The sequence below is a fragment of the Colossoma macropomum genome, unplaced genomic scaffold, assembly GCF_904425465.1.
Source record: "Colossoma macropomum unplaced genomic scaffold, Colossoma_macropomum, whole genome shotgun sequence".
Classification (NCBI taxonomy): Eukaryota; Metazoa; Chordata; class Actinopteri; order Characiformes; family Serrasalmidae; genus Colossoma; species Colossoma macropomum.
This window is the reverse complement of record NW_023495565.1, coordinates 677,116-698,628: the sequence shown is the minus strand read 5'-3', so window position 1 is coordinate 698,628 and position 21,513 is coordinate 677,116. Positions and strand designations below refer to the sequence as shown.

At 39.8% G+C, this 21,513-nt stretch overlaps 1 protein-coding gene across 1 annotated transcript; it reads right to left on the bottom strand.

Annotated features, from left to right (window-relative positions):
• Positions 1–16,402: 16,402 nt before the first annotated feature.
• zgc:55461 (beta-tubulin family protein) lies at positions 16,403–18,768 on the bottom strand. The gene is made up of 4 exons (XM_036562980.1): positions 18,630–18,768; positions 18,005–18,113; positions 17,787–17,897; positions 16,403–17,599 (listed from the first exon to the last, which is right to left on the bottom strand). The coding sequence occupies exons 1-4, from the start codon at positions 18,684–18,686 to the stop codon at positions 16,539–16,541; spliced, it is 1,338 nt and encodes a 445-aa protein (XP_036418873.1). The 5' UTR covers positions 18,687–18,768; the 3' UTR covers positions 16,403–16,538.
• Positions 18,769–21,513: the final 2,745 nt, after the last annotated feature.

Genomic DNA, 21,513 nt, shown 5'->3' with positions numbered 1-21,513 from the left:
GATAAATTTAGCATTGGTGTTGTACTGATTGGGGATTGTGAGATTAGCAGTGAACTGAAGCAGGTGGTGAGAGACAAAAAAGTAAGTAATTTTTCAGACCTCATTTAAATGATAAGCAAATTTTTCATTAAACGTATTAACAGAATAAATACATGAAGGAAACTGCCAATCAGTAACAGCAAGAAACAGTGTGAATTATGTATAAAAACGATTTTCCCATGTGCCTTACCAAGATGTATTCTAAATCTGTTACTTTATGTTCATACATTTAGGACAGCATATTCAGTATGCAGCCATCACTACTTTTAAAAGTATTTTGCCCAACCCTGACTAACTCTTTTATTTGAAAGAAGGGTTAGGAAAAATCTTCTTTCCGTAATACAGGCCCTTCAGCATAAGCACAGTCAGGATATCAGCTCTTTTATTGCATATATTTTATATTTTTATTTCATTTATGAAATTCCAAACAATAAGATTTGTATTTAAGTACATTTATGATGTTTTCTTTTCCATTTTAATCACTGACATTTAGTTCCTAATCCCGTTTTGGGTTTAATTTCATTCTGTTGTGGAGTGCTTTGCTGTTGCTCACACCTCTTTGGAGCTTTTTACCATTTTACTTTAAACCAAAACAGAAGAATCCCTAACAACTTTCACCTCCTGATAGATGCTGGATGTCAACCAGTTCAAAGGGGTACTCAGTACTTGAGTTTATTTGTTTTATTTTATTTTTATTTCTTTACTTATTTATTTTTTAACTGGTGGATTTTACTCCAGCACAAGTTGGTAGATATCTACTTTTGCTTCTACTTATGTCTTTATTTCACTGAAGCAAAGACACTTTAGGGTGGTTTTAATGCTACTCTACCCAAGTGAAACTCGAGCTAGTCGCGCTTGCTTTGCCCCTCAGGTTGCCCGCCGCTGCCCCCTGGTGGTCATACGGTGCGCTTCATTACACGTTAGAATCATAATTGCCCTCAAGGCCCATCAGAGCCCACTGTTTTGCCCCCTCATTTGTGAACATGATGTCGCTTTAGTGTCGCCTCCCACAGCTTCAGTAATGTGCTTTACGCTCAAGTACCACAGAAAACCCTGGCTTTTTCTTTCACACTCTTTGGACGGATCTGCTGAAGTCTGTGGGGATTTCGTCGCGATGAAAAGGACGAGGCACACGACAGGGACTGGGGTAATGATGGAGACGCTTCCCAGCGGGTTGAAAGAGAAAAAAGAATAAAAATAAGCGGAAAAAACACGTTTCTTCTCGTTTTTTGGCTGAAGGTTGAGCAGCCTCAGGGACAGATGGAACGTTCCGCCAGAGCAGCGCCAGCAGCAGGGGGCAGATATGCGCTGCCGGACCGACTGACAGACTCACCACACAGGGGGGAAAAGGCTCAGAGTGCTAATTTAGCTAGGAAAGAAAAAAGTAAGAAAATACACAGTCTGATAAAGCTGTGAGAAACGTGAAAGAGGAGTTAGAAACAACATTAGTCAGCGCTGAGATGCACATACCTGCGTGTCTGATGATAAAAAGGTGATCACCTCAGGAGGAGGAGACGTGGGTCTTTGCAAGCTTTGTGAGGAAAAATACGGTCCCAGAATGACGAAAAATGACACTGAGAAAACATTTGGTCGCCCCTATGATGAAAAATGTTTTTCTCTCTTTTTTTTTCAATAAAAAAACACCTTTGCAAGACGTAAACGAGCAGTTTTATTTCTTTTTGGATTCTGAGATTAAGGCTTGTTAGCTGTAGCGCAGCAGCAGTTTATATACCTACGGCCATGTCAGTGGAAATACCCCGTAAAGACAGGAATACAACCGTGTGTGTGAGAAGAGTTTCCAAAAGGAACTGTAATAGGCTTTTGTAAAACTAGATATTTTTCTTAGTTTTGAAGTATCGACCCAGACATGCCAGACCACACTGCTGTGTACAAATTATAATATAAGTTATCGACTAAGACCATGAACTTCCTTCGAAGCCATCTCTCTCTCTCTCTCTCTCTCTCTCTCTCTCTCTCTCTCTCTCTCTCTCTCTCTCTTTCTTTTAGTCTTACTCGCACTCACATAGTTGCTGCTACACTCAAAGAGGAATTTCACCGATTTTTTAACCGTAATTAAACCATTAAGATGTAAACAATGTCACTCAGAGGTTTGATATGAAATGCACACTTCTAGAGATACTTACCGGGTCACATTTGTTCACAGTAGTTAACCAAACAACTGAAGAGTGTAATGCCTCTAAAACCTCACTCATAGAAAGTTATTGCATGAAATGGTTATGAATATGCTGTCTGATATCTGAGACATTATTTTACGATAGTTTTAGATAAGGTTTTGACCTAAAAAGCACTTCCAAAGCAATCCATTAATGGTGGAGAGGTACATGCAGGGAGCTTTAAGGCAAAATAGTCTCCAAAACTTTCTAAAAGTTATTCTTTCAGATTTACCGCTATTTTACCAATATTAACATAACGGCACGTGTAGGTTCACCTGCCATTTTTCAAAGACAGTAAGTAATATGGCTACATTTGTGCTGTAGATATTGTGACCCCGCTTCCTTTCACCTCCACTGTAAAGGAATCTGCGGAGGCTGAGCATCCTCTTGGCATGTGTTCAGGAGGAATCTGAGGAAGTCTCTCCTTATTCACATGTTGATAAAAGTTCTGAAGAGAACTGCTGATGTCGTCTGCGAAGTTCATCATTGCACTGCATCTCAATCAGCTCCACCTGAAGCTGATGTGGTGCAGTGTCCACAGGCACCGTGAAGGGACAAGAGAAAATAAGCATGTCTTCCTCAGTTATGGTGAAATCCTACAAAGTGTTCATTAAACTCCTCTGACAGAAAAGCAACTGCAGTCTCATATTTTCCCACGTGTCTACCAACGTTCTCGCTTGGAAAATTGTCCACCACCTCTGACAACATGGGGAAGTGTGTAATGTTTGGCTCAATTTGCGACAGATATCTTCTGTATAATTGTAGCTTGGTAGCAAAGGCCTTGATGTGCAAATACAGCTAGCTCACCACAGCATCTTTTCCTTGTAGGTTGGTGTTTAGCACTTTCAAGTCCTTTGTGAAATTGACAAAAAATGCCAAATCTGCCAGCCAAGCAGGATCAGACAGTTCTCTCAATGAATGTCCCTTTTCAATCAGAAACTGTGCTCTACAGTTTCTACAACTGTGCTCTGTGGTTATCCACTCTAAGTGAGAAAAAGTGTTGCAACATAGATCCACGACTGAGCCATCAGACATCGTTGTGGTGAATGACCACCATATTCTGCCTTAATACCTTGAAGAAACTGTTGAAACTGGCAGTGGTAAAGGGCTTTGGTGTGAATCATGTTCACCGTTTTCATTATTGTAGTCGTGACATTAATCGAATTTTAGGCACGTAGCGCACAGAGCCTGCTGGTGTATTAGGCAGTGAAGTTTAATGCTCCCGCTCTGCTTACTGACTTTGCTGCAAACAAGTGAGGCTAATCCACTCTGTCCAGTTTGTCCCAGGACAGTTTCATGTCTTCAACTGCCAAAGAGACATACTAAAATAAATCCACACCTCCTATCTGGTCCTTCAGCCTCCACACCTCTCACAAGATGAGCAGCTGGGCAGTATCGGTCACATCCGTACTATCATCACAAGCTACTGAAAAACAGTTAAAAGCATAACCCCAGTTGTAAGTCTGATGATATGTCTGGCCTCAGTTCTCTGGGCTATAGTGTTACAGGCAAGACTGATGGTCATAAAACCCTGCTTCTTTTCAGGGCAAATGACTACAACCACTTTAGTGAAGCACTCTTCACCATCAGAGAAAGGTTTTCCATGCTTAGCGATTAGCATAGCCACCTCATAACTTGCTCTGGTCACATTCTTCTGCGGCCCCAGTGCCGTGAAGAAAAGCTGCTGCTGTGAGATTAGGGTAGCTCCCCGTGCTTAAGTTTCTGTGCCCTCTCGTCCCCTAAATAAATACTGTAACGTCCATGCTTTGGTTCACAATTTATCATGATATTAAATTCTTTCATTACTACAACAGTCTCTTGCCAAATGATACACACATATTTGCTGTAGCTCTTCATGAAAAAGAATATTCAGATTTCCGTCTTGAAATTTCTGGGTCTCACTGTCAACTTTGCGCTTTTTTGCTGTAGTCATCACTAAATGTTGTTCAGTCAAAGAAAATGACTCTTAGGTTTATCTAACTTCAATAAAATACAAAGATTGGAGACAAGGTGGTGTGTGGAGCCAATACAACTTGAAAAGATATCATTTCAATGGAATATGGTACAATTATGTTCCCTAACTGAAGGTACTGAAGACGTTCTCTTGAGGGTACCACCCCAGTAACAAGAGGGATACCTCTTGCCCCAGTGAAAGTTTTGTACCTTTTTTTAAAAGAGTGTATAACATTGTGTGATTTTATACACCAAAAAGTCACAATTCATTTTTACATGCTCATTGGTGGCTCTGTATTGTGCCGTATTCAGAAAGCAGTCTAGGCTGCCTTTTTAATAAAAAAAGCAAGAAGATGAAGAAGTTATCTGCTTGGCAGAATTACATAAGTATTACATAAGTAAAAGAGGTGGGATTCTGCAACAGGACAATAATTTAAAACATGCCTCAAAAACTACCGTTAACCACTTCAAGAAACGCAAGCTGAGAGTTTGGGAATGGCCCTCACAGTCCCTTACTTGAACATCACTGGATATCTGTGGGTAGACATGGTGTGCATGCAAGACGGCCCAGGAATATCACAGAACTAGAAGTGCTCTACAAGGAAAAGTGATGAATAAAAAGAGTCTTTGCTGGCTACAAAAAGTGATCATAAGCTGTGATACTGCCAAAGCGTGTGTTACTAAGTACTAATTAAGTAGGGTGTCCAAATCTTGACACATACCAAAATTACTATTTTATTTTTAAGTTAGTTTTAAACTGTTTTTTTACAACAGTTTGCTGCAGAGGTTGTGTTTACTTCTTTTCACTCTCAAAATTGACAAAATATGTAATTTGGGCAGGGGTGCTCAAACTGTTATGTACAACGGTATAAGGTATTTTATTTTCTAAAGATAGAGAATAATCCAGGTGTTTAGCTTGAGTGTTGCTGTTCCAGTAACATAACAATGTATCATCATAGTGAAATAATCAATTTTACTTGGCCTCTCCTAGCAAGGAAAATTGTAGCTTTTAAGTTAATGCAGGACTTGATTCAGGAGCACTTTGAACTTGTTTTGTTATGGCAGTCAAAATATAAGGACTGGAATAGAAAACTCTGGTTGTCAGGACTAAAACCAATTTGGTTTTCCAGGATCTGCTCACAATGTTATCTTACAGACACATGCTTCAAATATAAGTATTATTCAGTCACTTTTTTGCGACCCCACAAACACTTTAAATTCATACGTTAAGAAAGTCTACTGTGTGTGTGTATGTGAGTATGTGTGTGTTGACATGTCGCCATGGCGCGTGGCGCACCCCAGGATTAGACAGTTCCAGCATGGCGAGACTTGATTGATGAGCCCATTCCAAATGTTTTCTCGTCCAAGTCAGTGGGAGTTTGAGTTGCCTTTGCGCATCCTAATACCAAACAAAACATTAGTGTCGGATTCCTAGGGCTGGCTGCCTCTCGAAGGATTTCATTAGTCACCCCTCCGCAGCGCATAAACGCGCCCATGGCTCCGGGACACGCAGGAAAGAGGGAAAAGGGAGGGGGAGAAGAAAGGAGAGACGGAGAGGGAGGGTGGGTAGGGGGCCATTAAGGGATCATCATCTTATTCCGAGCTTCCCCACTGTTCAGGATCATGGTCAGAGGGAGTTTTGAAATGGGGGAAAAAAGAACAGCTTACTGCTCTTCAGGAGTTTCTTGCCGTTCGGCTAGTTTATGACTGCTGCCTCTTAACGGGCTCTGAGAATGGAAAGCAGGACTAAAACCCTCCATAACTGGAGCTGGACACCCCTAGTTTAGATCAGTGGCCAAAGTGATCTGTATGTTCGCATGGAAAACTTGCCCAATTTTCCAAGATATTGGTTAGTTAATGTGTGGAGGACTGCATTACCAAATTAGAAATGAGAATTTCCAAAAGAAAAATTGTTAAACCAAACTTTTTGTTGCCACTGAAGCTAGCGATAGTGCGGGCGAGTGACTTAGCAGCCAACCAACGATGGAGTACCAAGCCTACATGGGACCCCCGAATATGAGGGTGTACTTCGCACACTGGCCCTAAACCACATCAATAAGCCTTTGTGTCATTAATAATGACCTGGATGTGAGTTGAGACACGTTTTTGGCATTTGGGTGACTTTTGACATCTAGTGTTTGTTAACAACAGTAACCTAGTACAGGGGCGTTACTAGAGATTTACGGATGGGGGCTAAGGGTGTCTGGGGGGAATGCTCCCCCAGGAGAAATATCTATTCATCATAAATTTTTAGAGTAGCAATAGACATGAAATTGGTCAAAAATATGAGTATTTGGTGAAGTAGGCACACAGTAGATGTATCTCTTCATGATTTGCATTTGGCACAGATCTAATCTGACTTAAACTCTATCCATCAACCTACAACAAACACAGATCAAGCAACAGTACTGAAGACAAGTAATCTTCTCTCTCTTAGATAAGCTGCTGGTTCTAAATATGTTTTTCAAATACAAAGACTATAGATTAGCACCTGATCATACCTGCACCTTCAGCCCTGTCAGTGTTCTTCAGCTCCTTGCTCTCCCTCTCCTTGCCTGTGTTTAATAACACATTATTTTTATTAAACTCAAAATGACAAGAACTCAAAGCTTAATTTTTTTATTGGAACTGGCAAAAATCTTCTCATCTTACTGGCTTTCACTTGAGCTGCCACCTCTCTTAAAGAAATTTTGTATGTCCATCTACAAGTTGAGGATTTGAGGGATATAAAATTGCATTGTAATCATCACTATGTGACCTTTACACTGACATTATGACTGATGTGACTATTTCAAATACACAAGAGAAATATGAAAACAAAGAATATAAAGAGCTGTCAATAACATTATTCCAATCTCTTTCGCTTGTTCACTCTCTTGCTATCTGTGAAGTTTCTTAAAACAGTCAAATATTTGGCTTGTCAACTAACTGTTACTGCTATACTCCATCCACTGTTTTTACCTCACATAACTAAAGTAGCTAGCATTAGCTAACCAGGGATGGGGGAATAGCTAAGTAGCGCACTACTTTTTGTAGCTAACTAAACATTTTTGTAGCTAACTACAAATTTTTATAGCTAATAGCTGTAGCGCCTACAAATTTTTGTGTAGCTATAGCGATAATTTTCGCTACAATTTTGCTACAGGCTTCAGGCAATCCACCCAAAATCTGAACCATGGAACGCAGTTGTTAACTGGGCCAGTGGTGATTGTGCAATCCTGACTGACCCACGGACAGTTCAAGCAAATGGTCACGCGCTGGCCCCTCGTGCTGATCACCCCTCACTAGTAGGCTTAGCTCAGGGATCAGCAACCGAAATGTTAAGAAGAGCCATTTAGTCCTTTCAACAAAAATCAAACCACCCTGGGAGCCACAACATTTTATGTCTGTTTTACCATCTTGGTTGGAAATATGTTTTAGTATGTGCTAATACAGACTAAAAATATAAACGGAAACGCAGACTTGCTCTGCTTTAAGCTTTAGCTCAGCTATAGCCAATTTTCTCGCATCTCAGGAAACTTTTCCACGAGTTTCTTGCAAAATGCTTCTCAACGGTTGACTTTTTTGAGGTTGAAGTTGCTTCTCATTCTCCAACTTCTCGTTCGAATAGTTCCGTTCCACCTTAGATGGTGCCTGAGGCGCCAGATTGTACTGCTGCGCCATTTAAGGTGGAACAGGACGATTTGAATGAGAAGCTTGAGAATGAGAAGCTGACTTCAGCTTTGCGACTTGTAGCAGATTAAACGTATGAGGAAACCAGCTGAGTGCTTATAAACGCAGATAAGTCCATTCATCTCCAAATTATCGATGTTCATCTTAAATCTTTCTCTTTGCCATTTTGTTATGCATTGCTGTGTGACCAGAAGTCTGCGCGTCAGTGTTCAGCGTCAAAGGTTGGTGAATTAGCAGTTATGCGTTAACTCCAGTATTTAAGACCATTTATTGTGAAAACTGTGTTAGAACTGTGTGTTATAACGATTTTGCAGCAAAGGAGGATTATGTTATTTTACCTAAAAATCTAGTTCTGCTGTGGAGCCACAACAGCTCTGCAGCAGTAGAGAGATTATTCAGCTGCGCAAGCCTGATTCTACCCCAAACAGAGCCAGGGTCACTGATGAGAATTTTGAGGCTAAAGCGTTGCTGAAGTTTAACAAAGGACTCTGTCCATATCTTGCTGAAGTGTTAAAACTGGAGCAGTTTTATTTCAACAGTTGACAGTGCTTTGCACAAAATTATTTGGTTTCTATACAGTTATTTTGTTAGGAAAACCTGAAATGATTGACTTCGCCTTTACTTAGTCTAAATTTTTGTTGGATATCATGCCTTTGGTTGTGTAAATTTGTTTGTTGGTTACACTTAAACTTTATTTTTGGTGATCTTTTTGCATATTTGCAGCTTTTCAATTGTATGTTTCTTTCTGGCACATCACTTGGGCTTGGTTGGTGTGTCAGGTGTAGATTCACAAACATTCTGACAATCGCGCTTCTGGAAAAGTAGCTAAATTGTAGCTAGCTACAAACTTTGGAATAGTAGCTACAAAGTAGCTAACTAATTTTTCAGTAGCTGTCCCAACTCTGTAGCTAACAAGCAGCCAGTAAAAACCTGATAGTCAGCCATATTTACCATAATTTGTCACAAATTTATGTTGTAATCAAGTAATCTTCTTACTATATCAATCTGTATATTAAACATTTTGAAAAAGTCCTAATGTTTATTTCTGTGAGCTTTTAGCTAAAATCTTGTCACAGCTTAAGCGTTTGCTAACATTGTCAGAGTGAGTAGCACCAGACCCTCCCCCAGGTCTGATATGATTGGCTTACAATTTACAAGGCCTGATATGATTGGCTTACACCTCATGAGGTCTGATATTTTGGCTTACACATCACAAGGTCTAATATGATTGGTCGAGCTGGGCGTTACACTTATCCTCAATGCTAAATTGCAGGATTGCTGTCTGTTGTGATTTTAGAGACAAAGTGGCACAGTTAAATGAGAAAAATTAACTAGAACTTTGTCTTTGTGCAAGGACTAGTACAGTGGTTGGTAACATGCAGCTCCGGAGCTGCATGCGGCTCTTTTACTCCCCTGTTGTGGCTCCGCAGCAGAATTAGATTTGTAGGTAAAAATAAAATAGTCCTCTAGTACAATAGAGGACTATTTAGCACAATAAAGTGCAGATTGCTGGTCATACAGCAATGCCTAGCTAGTAGCTAATGAAAAAGGCAATGAGAAAGTTTTAAGATGAACATCAATGATTTAGAGACGAATGGACTTATTCGTATTTATAAGCACTCCAGCTGATTTCCTGATACATTTAATCTGTCAAACACTAAAAAGTCACGAAGCCTTCCCATTCCACCTTAAATGGTGCAGCAGTTACATTCACCTCAGGCACCATTTAAGGTGGAACGGGAAAATTCAAACAAAAAGCTGGCAAATGAGAAGCCGACTTCAGCCTTGTAAAAAAATTCAAACGTATTAGAATCTATTCCACTTTTGAGGAAAAGTTTCCTTCCGGAGATGCGAGAAAAGCAGCCATAGCTGAGCTAAGTCTGCGTTTTCATTCATATTATAGTTTTTCAGCCTATACTAGTACATTAGCATGTACTGAGATATATTTACAGCCAAGATGGTAAAATATTACTTCAACAAAATGGACATAAAATGTTGTGGATCCCAGGGTGGTTTGATTTTTTGTTGAAGGACAAAATGGCTCTTTTTAATATTTGGGTTGCAGATCCCAGGACTAATATCACTAATTTGCTATACCACACACAGCTGCTTTACTTTTACATTACTTTTTTATAAACTAGAATATGTTTAAATGAAGATACTTTTTACCTTCACTGAAGCATATTTTTGGCTCTATATTTGCACTTTTAATTAAGTAAGATTTTGACAAAGTACTCACACATAAGTAGAATTTCTCTGTAGTTTTCCATCCCTGTTTGTGTGTGTGTGAAAGGTTACACTGTTAGGATCAGATGTGGGTTTTTTGTGTGTGTAATCTCACTTTGCCTCGCGACTACTCTCACGCTTTCTGTTTTAATGCAATGTCAGTACATATAGTACTGTGATGTATTCAAGTACGATAGGGAAAATGTTGTCGGAATCCCTCAGAGTAAATAAGGCTGTATTATAGTAGCAAGTTGAGTAGTTTGATGTTAACTAGATAGCACTGTTTAAACAGCTGACAAAAAAAAATATAACACACTCAAAATTTATGTATTTTAGCTTCATTTATTTGAAACTGTATCTGAGAGTACAGAACAGGGCATTAAACAGCTTTTGGGTATTTTTTACATTGCGAGGCCCTTTGTTTACAAACTTCTAGATTTGCTTCTAGTGTTCGTATTTCCTAAAGGACTGCTATTATCATTAACATTAGAACTTAACCTGTGACGCAGCTCACACAACAATGCTGAGCAAATGCCATGGGCTGGGAGGAAATGTTCGATATTACACACACCAGCTCACAAATAACTTACTATGAATAATTGAGTACAGCTTCCATGAGCACTTTTTGACACAATATTGTTAAATGGAGCTTTACACACACACACGCACAAAGATCTATTGTCAGTTGGCCTTTTTTGTGTTTGCAACAAAAGGGTAATCCAGCCTTACTCAACGATACTGCTTTATAAAATACTGTCTAAGACCATTGATGAAGCTGCAGGTGTGTATGTGTGTAATATGTATAGCCATGTATAATATGCATTGAAAACCAGATGCATCCACTGACTCCTAACCAAGCCGCCCAGGGAAAGCAAGCGAATTTCATTCCTCCACTAATAGCTTCACTCATCTGGGTCTTTGCCCTGGCCTCCTCCTCCTTCCCCTTTATCCCCCCTGCCAGGCCCTGATGCAATTACACCCCCACATCTGCAGGTGGCTCCCTCCTCCTCTCGGCCCGGCGGCCCTGGTGCTCCCCATTCACGGTTAATCAATCATGGTGCCTGGGTAATGACGCCCCGCTGCTCTCCTAATGTCTTCTGGCAGGAGGCTCCGCCGCGGGCGCCCAGCTCCACGCAGCCGCACATATGGCCGCGCCGAATGAGTGACAGGACCCCTTTCGTGCGCGGCAACCCGCACGATGGAAGCCATCAGCCCCACATACACACACACACATACAAGTGAGGATGCACACGCCGGCGGCAAGAGAGGAAAGGAGGAATTGGTGGGGAGAGAGAGAAAAGTGCTGCTTGCTTGGCCGGCCTCCTCTTGTCAAAGTAAGATGTCAAGAAAAGTGCAAGTGGAACAATTTGATGGTTCCCAAAAATGAAGGGTTGAGGCCTCCATAGCAAAATGAAGTAAATTTTGCTTCAGCTGGATGCTTCATGACCAAATGAATCGGCTCACATAGCTCTAAAACTCTTTAGTTTCTCTAGGTTTCCTGGATGTGGATTAAGACTAATCTTGGACTAACTAGTAATGTCAATGGTGATTCACCATTGAAAGCCTTTTTCGTCTAGGGTCAAACTAAATCTTAGTCTGGGAAATTGGCCCTATAAGGGACCTTTGTGTCTATTAAACTTTGCCACTTCATGCGTCTTGAGCTGAGTGCTATCTGAGGATGAACAAGCCAAGGTAAATGCAACCAAGGAACCCTGAACACGGATCACTCAGAGACTTCAAGAAGAATTTTTTTTTGTGACACATTACACTGCTGAATGAACTGTTTTTCTTTCTTTAAGCAATATGCACGAAAGTCTTGTCTAATTAGTGAATTTATTTACTCTAAGGTGCACCCATTGCTGACACACGGATTTAATTGTAAACACATAGCTTAGATGATCTCCACAGAAAAGCATTGACAATGGAGTGGGGGTTCTGGAGCAGCCACACATAAGCGAGGTCATCATGTCCAATGCCAAACATTAAAGGGGGCTAAAGGGGCATAAAGCTCCCCAGCATTGGGCTGCAAAGCAGGGGAACTGTGATGTCTGGAGTTATACACTACCATTCAGTAACTTTCAGATGAGTGTAAAGTCTTCCTAGAACAGTAGAAACTGTTATTGCTAAAGAAACATTAGACGAGGTTTCTACAAATGTTTGGACACATACTGTGTGTAATCTTTTCTCCTTCCATTCGAAACTGTTGTTACTGAACAAATCATTATTTAAACAGATCATGAATAACATAACATACATAGCTAGTAGTTACATACAGCAGCACTTTTGGCCTGTAAAAACTGGAGCTTTTAGTTCTTATAAAAGGCTTAGGACTGCACAACTGCATGGAACAGCATTTTTGTGGTGGCCAGAAACACCCTTGGATGTAATATGGGAGAAACAGCACTGATGAAAATCATATCTTTCTAGAAATGCTTTTACTGGTGACTTGGTGTAAATGGAATATAAATAAACCTTATCTAACATTATCCAGACATGAGACACAAGAAATAAAAAGTGCAAATAGGCTCTTTGCATAAATGTACCCATGTCCAGTTGATTGAAAATGGTTTGAAATGGGATAAAATCAAAAAAGTCAAAGGAGTTTACCTTCTTTTTATTAGGCCTCTTCACAGGGATTTTCATCACACTTGGTCCAGATACCATATGATCTCAGTGTCATATTCCTTCAAATGAAAAAGTTGTTTTCATGTGGCATTGATAGCCTTGACCAATCAATGAGAAATGTCCTGTTAATACAAACTTTGCAGTTTTTTCTGTATACTTTGAAGGAAGCCATTGAGTCAGTTACTATGGAGAGTACTACCAGGCAGTGGGAATTGGTATGCAGGAGAGACTGGCAAAGTCCCATCTGTCCAGTCAAAAAAACTCCTAATTTATGTTTCACGCTTCTTGCTACTGCCACACTCCACATCTTGTATCTCTCTCTCTCTCTCTCTCTCTCTCTCTCTCTCTCTCTCTTCAGTGGCACTGACAGTGAAGTAGCTTTGGCACTTAAAGAGCAATCCATCATCTATTTAGAACGCTTCATCAATATTGTGTATGTCATAGTGCTAACACTATGAGTGTGGCTGTTTTATGTTTGAAATCCTATTCTCACTGCCATATGCATGAGGTATATAAAAGCAGAGAATCCAGTTAAAAAGAATAATGCTCCGTTTAGGTGGTTTGGGTTATATGATTGCATTTATGAAACCCATGTATATTTGTGCTGAGATGCAAAACACAGTCCATTAATAAGGAATGTCTGAGAAATCTCTGGACTATTCCCAATTCAGCAGCAAACTGGAAAGAATCATGTCCCTCACATTGCATCAAGCTTCACATAGTATGAGTGCTGATCTAAGATCTGATTCCTGTCTTATTTTACAATGACCTTACTGACAGGAACAGATCCCAGAACAGCAATGTCATGTTTTACCTCCCTTTCCATCAACCCCCGCCTATCACTCAGAGACTCCCCTTAATACCTTGCTTCACTTGAAAATGCATCATGATTTGTGACTCACATTAACTTGATACTCTGTCGTTGTACTAGTGTACAATGAGCTAAAGCCACGGATCAAGACAATGGATCATTGTGCTATTATTTTCCAAAACTCTCAACATGGACACAGAAGTACATAGTAGTTCATAGGAAAACAATTCAAAACAATTTTCGTGCATTTACTCCAGAGCCCAGATAAGAATGGATCCCATAGTTGCAGTATTGTGGAGAATTTTTAAAAATGCCACAGATGCTCTGGGGAGAGTCTAAAGGCCACGTACAACCAAAGATGCCATTACTCACCAAATGAGGCCTTCCTGTGTGATCTTCGATTCACAACACAGATAGCTGATTCAATTAATGTTCCCTCCTTCCCTCTGCTCCATCGCAGTTTAAAAGCAATTCTACACAGAGCTCCCTCAATGTTCCATGAAATTGGGCCAGATTGCCGCGTCGTTTAATTAATGTGATCCTTGTTGCATTGAAATGGCTTCTCATGTAATTATTTGTCTTCTTCTCCTGATGGCAATTTCATGAGGTTTCATTTTAAAGCTTTAATAAACTTTCGTCAATGCCTAAGAAAGGTACGGTAATTAACGATTACTCTGTGCTTAATGCAAACACTCCCTTCAACTATTCCACACTAAACACTAAGATCCCTGCACATTCAGCTAAATACATAATTCTTTAAAATAGTGAACATGATCTTGTTATGAAAAAACTGAATAAGCAATAACAGTGGTTCCTCTAGCAGCTATATCACCTTTATCTTTATGGATGGGGCATATTTACAGGGATGTACCCTGTTCATCCCTTTTGGATTAATATCACCTAAACTGTCTATTATTGATATTTTAATTCCATCTAAATTTGACGTTTATCAATCAAGTTGCACACAAAACATGTCACAAGATCTTTGTATTATTATTTGGGGTGCAGATAATAACCCCAAACTGGTTCCAATATCATGGTATTAAAAGAAGTATGATTATTGCTCTCTAGCAATAGAATCACTAATTACAGTGTAAGATATATCTTAAAGGTTTTTTTTCTGTACTAAAAAGTAAGTATATAAGTAAATAAAAAAACATATCTGCAGTTAAAACTTGTTCTTTTAAAATTTGTTTTCACAATTCAATCTCTGCCTATATATACTATATTTATCCAGGCAAGACAGTAATGTCAAACTGAACACCCTGTTCTTCAGTGTCACAGAGATGTTGAAAGGAGAATCTTCTTCAGCATGTATGTTTGTTGTAGATGTTGCAAATGTTTCATCAGGAAATTATTTAAACGTTGCGTCTGTTATTGTCCTTTACCCATTTACTAATCAAGATTTTATAATGAGTTTCATTATAAAGCTGTTCAGCTAACCCTTTTTTTCTTTTTAAAGACTGGCAGAATGAGATTGTAACACTACAACTCCATCTGCTGGAGAGAGATGATAGCTGTTACATTAACAGGACTGAAGAATGAAGTGCATTCATATAGCTCCACAACATATCAGAGATGACACGATGCCACTTTTTTGTTTGCAATATTGATACTGATATTAAAACATTGAGTAACAATCCTTTTTTTTTTCTTAAAAACTTCTAAGCTGTAAAGTGAGCTATTTTAAATTAAAGCACTTTACTTAAAATGAGCATCTAGAAGTATGACACTCAAAACTAGAAATACACAGCAAATATTACTTCGCACAAAATGAATGCACACTACTTTGGGCTACATTTGTTACAGGATCGGGTCAGATTAATTCTAGTCTTCGCTCCTAGAATTCGATCCAGTATTTTTTGCTGATATTTGGATCAACGCCATCTTAACAGATCACAGCTAGACATAAAATATTACAGATTAGAAGACAGGTTCCATTTACTGATGAAAAGCATATTTAGCCAAAAAAAAAAAAACAAAACACCACTTAGTTTGCATGTTTGTACTTTCCCCAGCTCCAACTCCTATGGGAATTAAGGAGTCCTTCATTAGAGGGGGACTGTGATTGAAGCTCTCTACTGTGGACATATTTCTGGACACAAGATGGCAGCAAACGACTTCACATTTCACTCAAACTCTAATCTGATGTAGAACTGTCAGGTGAACATACATATTACATACTGTGTGATTAAAGGTTACTAAATTTTGTAACCAACACCAATCAAGTTCACGTCTAACCATAATCACACATTAGCCACCTAAGGGTTTTTAGATGAACTTGACAGGCTAGAACAGGGGCCTCACAAAATAGTTGTATGCACAGATTTGATCTTTAAGTTATCCTATGTGAAAATGCAAAACATCACTCTGAAGTGATTTATGACCGATGAATGTGACATGAAAACATGCAGATGAACACATTTCTAACCAGACACTGGAACAGCAGATCAGTTAATAGACCTCAGGGTAGAAATTTGTGAATGTCTTTATAAACCTGTACAAATGCTGAGAATTTAACTTTAGAATGAAATTCAAGTACAAAGATGCTTAACATGGTTTTGGGGTAAAGGTATAATAAGCAGAAAGGTACCATCAAGCTTTTCTAAAATATTAGGACTTCAATACATGACTTTATTAGTCATCATTATCCCACTAAACAAACTTTTTTTGCAGTAGTGTAGTTTATTCCCTTAAATTGTTTAAGAATTTGCTCAGAAATATAACAGTTAATCAAAAGCAATCAATACATCAAACCCAAATCATGCAGATGTCAATGAAGTGGGTTTCCAGTCGTCACACATGACCATGTTAGATGTATTATGTTGAGCTGTTTGTCAATTTTCTTCAAATTTTCAATCTTGAATTCATTCATTTAGATGAACCACACCATGAGTCTCAATGCTATCAATGCAGGTTCTTTAATAGAAAGTGTAGAAATCCAAAGAATTAACAGTCGATAGCTTTTGAATGCTAACAATAAATGGAACAGAAAAAAGGAAAAATGAACATGAAAATTTTGAGGTGGGAGGACCAATCTATGCCAGCTCCTCTTCTCCTTCTTCCTCAAACTCACCCTCTTCCTCTGCTGTGGCATCCTGGTACTGCTGGTACTCAGACACTAGGTCATTCATGTTGCTCTCTGCCTCTGTGAACTCCATCTCATCCATGCCCTCCCCAGTGTACCAGTGCAGGAAAGCCTTTCGCCTGAACATGGCAGTGAACTGCTCAGAGATACGCTTGAACAGCTCCTGGATGGCTGTGCTGTTGCCAATAAAGGTGGCGGCCATTTTAAGGCCACGAGGTGGGATGTCGCAGACAGCAGTTTTGACATTGTTGGGGATCCACTCCACAAAGTAGCTGCTGTTCTTGTTCTGAACATTGAGCATCTGCTCATCCACCTCCTTCATGGACATGCGGCCACGGAAAACGGCAGCAACAGTGAGGTAGCGGCCATGTCGTGGGTCGCAGGCAGCCATCATGTTCTTGGCATCAAACATCTGCTGAGTGAGCTCTGGGACGGTGAGGGCACGGTACTGCTGGCTCCCCCTGCTGGTTAGGGGTGCAAAGCCTGGCATGAAAAAGTGCAGTCGTGGGAAGGGCACCATGTTGACAGCCAGTTTTCGTAGATCAGCATTGAGCTGGCCGGGGAAACGCAGACAAGTGGTCACACCGCTCATGGTGGCGGAGACCAGATGGTTGAGATCTCCATAAGTGGGCGTGGTGAGCTTAAGTGTACGGAAACAAATGTCATACAGAGCCTCGTTGTCAATGCAGTACGTCTCGTCTGTGTTCTCCACCAGCTGGTGGACAGACAGAGTGGCATTGTAGGGCTCAACTACAGTGTCTGAGACTTTAGGGGACGGCACCACGCTGAAGGTGTTCATGATGCGGTCAGGATACTCTTCACGGATCTTGCTGATAAGGAGGGTTCCCATGCCGGACCCAGTGCCTCCACCCAGGGAGTGAGTGAGCTGGAAACCCTGGAGGCAGTCACAGCTTTCAGCCTCCTTGCGCACCACATCCAGCACCGAGTCCACCAGCTCAGCACCTTCTGTGTAATGGCCCTTGGCCCAATTGTTTCCAGCCCCACTCTGACCTGGGGTGAGAAGCTTAACAGTTAGGCTAGGCTGTTGTACCTTCGTCACTAAGCAACTAAGCTTACTGTTAAAAATATAACTCAAATACTAGCTCTTTACTGAATTAGACATTGAATTCAAGCAAGATGCATAAAATAAGCTGAAAAAAAATAAATAAAAGCAGCACATGCCAATTAAAACACCCACCAAAGACAAAGTTGTCTGGTCTGAACACTTGCCCAAAAGGACCGGATCTTACGGAGTCCATTGTTCCAGGCTCCAGGTCCACGAGCACAGCCCTGGGGACGTATTTTCCACCTGTTGCGCAGCAGTTCACAAAGGTTAGTGGTTTGAGACATGGAATTAAAAAAAAATATCCAGTTTGATAAAAGGTGATTACATCTTTACAAAAAAGCCAGATTTACCAGAAGCTTCGTTGTAGTACACGTTAATTCGTTCCAACTGCAGGTCGCTGTCACCGTGGTAGGCGCCGGTGGGGTCGATTCCATGTTCATCACTAATCACCTCCCAAAACTATAAGATCATTGAAGCATGTTAGCTAGATAGCGAACATTCGATACAGACTTAATCCAAAAAACATAAAAATTAAAACCCACACACACCTCAACATTTCATTAAACCAAGGCGAAAATATACTTTAACTGTTACGTCTTAATCAGCCCAGTCAGCTTCAGCAGCGGGAGTAAGTTAACTGTTAACGTCAGTTAGCTAACACTGGTAACGTACACGAAGCAAACTAGAAACTGTCCGTTAGACATTTCAGCTGCAGGTTGAGCCTTTTTGTAATAATTAGGGCATCCAAGTAGTTGTGTAGTACTTCGACTGGAACAACGTAAATTAAGCACGTAAAGCAGTGCTTGGCACTTAACATTAGCTCAGACACCTAGCATAGATTTTTTTTTTTTTTAAATACAGATAACTAGCCGCGCTGCTAACATGCCTTCTTTAAGTTAGTTGCCCAAGTGACCAAAAGTTTTTACAGTTCAAAAAACGAACCTTAGTTGTGATGTACGAGTGTTTCAAACTTACTTTGGCACCAATTTGGTTCCCACACTGACCAGCTTGCAGGTGAACAATCTCCCTCATTGTGAATCGTTTACTAAACAGAAAAAAAGCTCAGTTGGTTCAAAACTGTGTCCAACGTCTGTGTCCCGTTGCCGCCAGCAAACCTCTAACGACTGACAGCGCTTACGCATATTTATAAACGACGCAACCACCATTGTCAAACACGATTGGCTAGTTTAAACGTCGATCATTATTTCACTGATTTTCATTGGTGCACCGACACAACCGTGAGGGTGTCAGGGATTATGATTGGTTACCAGCGAATGTATTCGGTTACCAATGGTTACGACTTGGCGATGCCTTAGAGACCCTTTTGTATTCTGGTAACTAGATACGCTCATTCAGTAAACCGGCATTTATCCCTGGTTAAAAAGGGTTTAGCATGTTTGGACTTGTTCGCTCGATTGTAATAGTTTTTTAAATAAACGGATACAATATAGATATGTATCACTGAAAGCATCAACCCACATATTTACCCTCCTCACCCATTTTGAAACGTACATATAGGCCTACGGTCTCAAGGCCATAGCAAAAAACGATTTAATTATTTTGGGATGCATTTTGAAAATTGTAAATAAAGAAATAATTTATTTGTTTTAGGCTGAAATCTTTAGTGTCTCCATGTAGGCCAGAAAATCGTGAAATAACCTTAAAAAGAGTAATGTTATCAATATCCATACTTTAAAACATTGGCCGGTTCTGATATAATATCAGTATATTGAAATTCACATCCACTAAGTTGTAGTTACTGTTAGCCTTGATATCATCTTAATTACAAGTGGAAATCAACATCTAGAATTTGATATCTTCTCTGAAGGTGGTATCAAATGTTTCTGTAATCTTATACCCAGATTTTACACCGCATGTCTGCATATCGAAAACTGAAGAATGAAACATTGGACGTATCAAAGTATAGTGCAAATATAGTGATGACGTGTGGTTCTCTATGGCAGCTTTTTCCCTTAGACTGGATGGTACACAAATACATTTCACATCCAAAAAGAATACGTTTAAAACTAAATCTTTGCTTATGAATTTGCCAACTGATACAATAAAGTATAGATTGATTATAACGCTACAGGTTCATAGGCATAGTTAACTGTTATATGTGTATGTGCTGTTGTCGTACCCCAAACTGAATTAATTATGTTTTTACTAAAATAAAGGAACATTTTTTCTTATATTGATTGCCCAGAGTTCTGAATGTACCCACTCATGCTGTATTTTTGGAGTTGTTCTGCACTGTAGATCATCACTGGAATGAATCCCGCTTGAGGACTTGCTTGTGAAGGCATGCACTTGGTATTTTCTATGTAACATCAAGCTGTTTCTGGTTCTGCAGTGCAGAATGAACTTTTTGTTTCACACAGTGTATCTCATATCTTAAACTTGTCCTGTTTGTAAGCCCCAACTCAAAGAAATTCAGTGGCTCTCTGGTACTATATTTATAGAACTATTGCATTCCTAGCAGCAATATATGAGAACTGATACATGATGAATGCACACCTGCTGAATGTCTTTCATTTAAAATAGTTTTAAATTTTTTTACCTGCAAATACATTTTTTCCAATCTATTATTAACAGACGGTTTTATCAACTGTTATCAATGATTGTAACTAAAATATTTAAGATAAATACAATTATACAACTGTTAGTTCCAACCACAGAACCCAGCTTTCTACCCGTTATTTTATTGCAACGTTTTTTCACCATAGCCGCATCATTCTGCTGACCACTGGTTCTAACGAAATACCAGTGGCCACAACATGCACTTCAGGTGGAACTAGTTTTCAGGCACAAGAAATTGCCAATAATAAAACATATTTGAAACAATGTTTGATATTAATATGTTTAATATGTATTTTATTAGGTACACCTCGTGTGTATCCACTGTCCATTTTATCAGGTCCAATTACAGGCTGTAGTGTGTTTCTCTACATAATTTGTTAGCCCTCCTTTACTCTGTTCATCAGTGGTCACCCCAGAACCACCAAAAAAGCAGATATTATTTGAGTGGTAGATCATTCTCAGCACAACAGTGACACTGACCTGGTAGTGGCATGTTATTGTGTTGTGTTTCTTTAGTTTCTGGAGTGCCAACCAAACATATCCATCCAAAAGTGTCAAGTGGCCAAAAACTAATAGTGCAGGATTCACTCGTACCAGCGTAACACACACTAACATATTACTACCACATCAGTAGCCTTGCAGTGCTGAGAATGATGCGCCACCTACATAATACCTGCTCTTTGGTGGTCCTGTAGGGAATCCTGACCATTGATGAATGGTAAAAGAGTGGTAAAATAGATCAAACAAATTATACAGAGAAACAGATGGACTGCTTTCTGTAATTCAAGAACTACAAAATGCAGGTCCTGTCCTGACAAAATGGGCAATGAGTGTAAATACAAGGTAGGTGCACCTAATAAAGTGTCCAGTGAGTGTATTTTATAGTTAACATAGTGTATTTAATATCAATATCTTATGTATATGGATTATATACAACATTCTTATACTTGGTTTGAAAGGCACTTCCACAAAATGTAACCCTTTCATATCACCTCAGCGAGTGAGTGTGTATGTGCAGGAGCATCAGGTATTCTATGTGTCCCAGGTGTCCACAACATTAGTGTGTGGCGAGGTACCGATTCATTATTCATATATGATGACAAGTCACCTAAAGCAAGGCCTGATGGGTTGCTGGGTTCATTCGTGCCTGGACACATAGGCAGATGTGAGCTGAGCTAGCACAAAACAGAATAACATTAAGGACCATAGGATAACATCATTTAACACAGCAGGGGGTTTTAATGCTATTAAAAGCATCACACCACATAGACCATTGAAA

Excerpts from the sequence above, each read along its gene's own strand:
- zgc:55461 (XM_036562980.1), bottom strand. The coding sequence starts at position 18,686 with ATGAGGGAGATTGTTCACCTGCAAGCTGGTCAGTGTGGGAACCAAATT. Across the intron at positions 18,114-18,629 it reads GGAACCAAATTGGTGCCAAA|TTTTGGGAGGTGATTAGTGA; the intron begins GTAAGTTTGAAA and ends ATGATCTTATAG. Across the intron at positions 17,600-17,786 it reads ACCAGACAACTTTGTCTTTG|GTCAGAGTGGGGCTGGAAAC; the intron begins GTGGGTGTTTTA and ends TTCTCACCCCAG.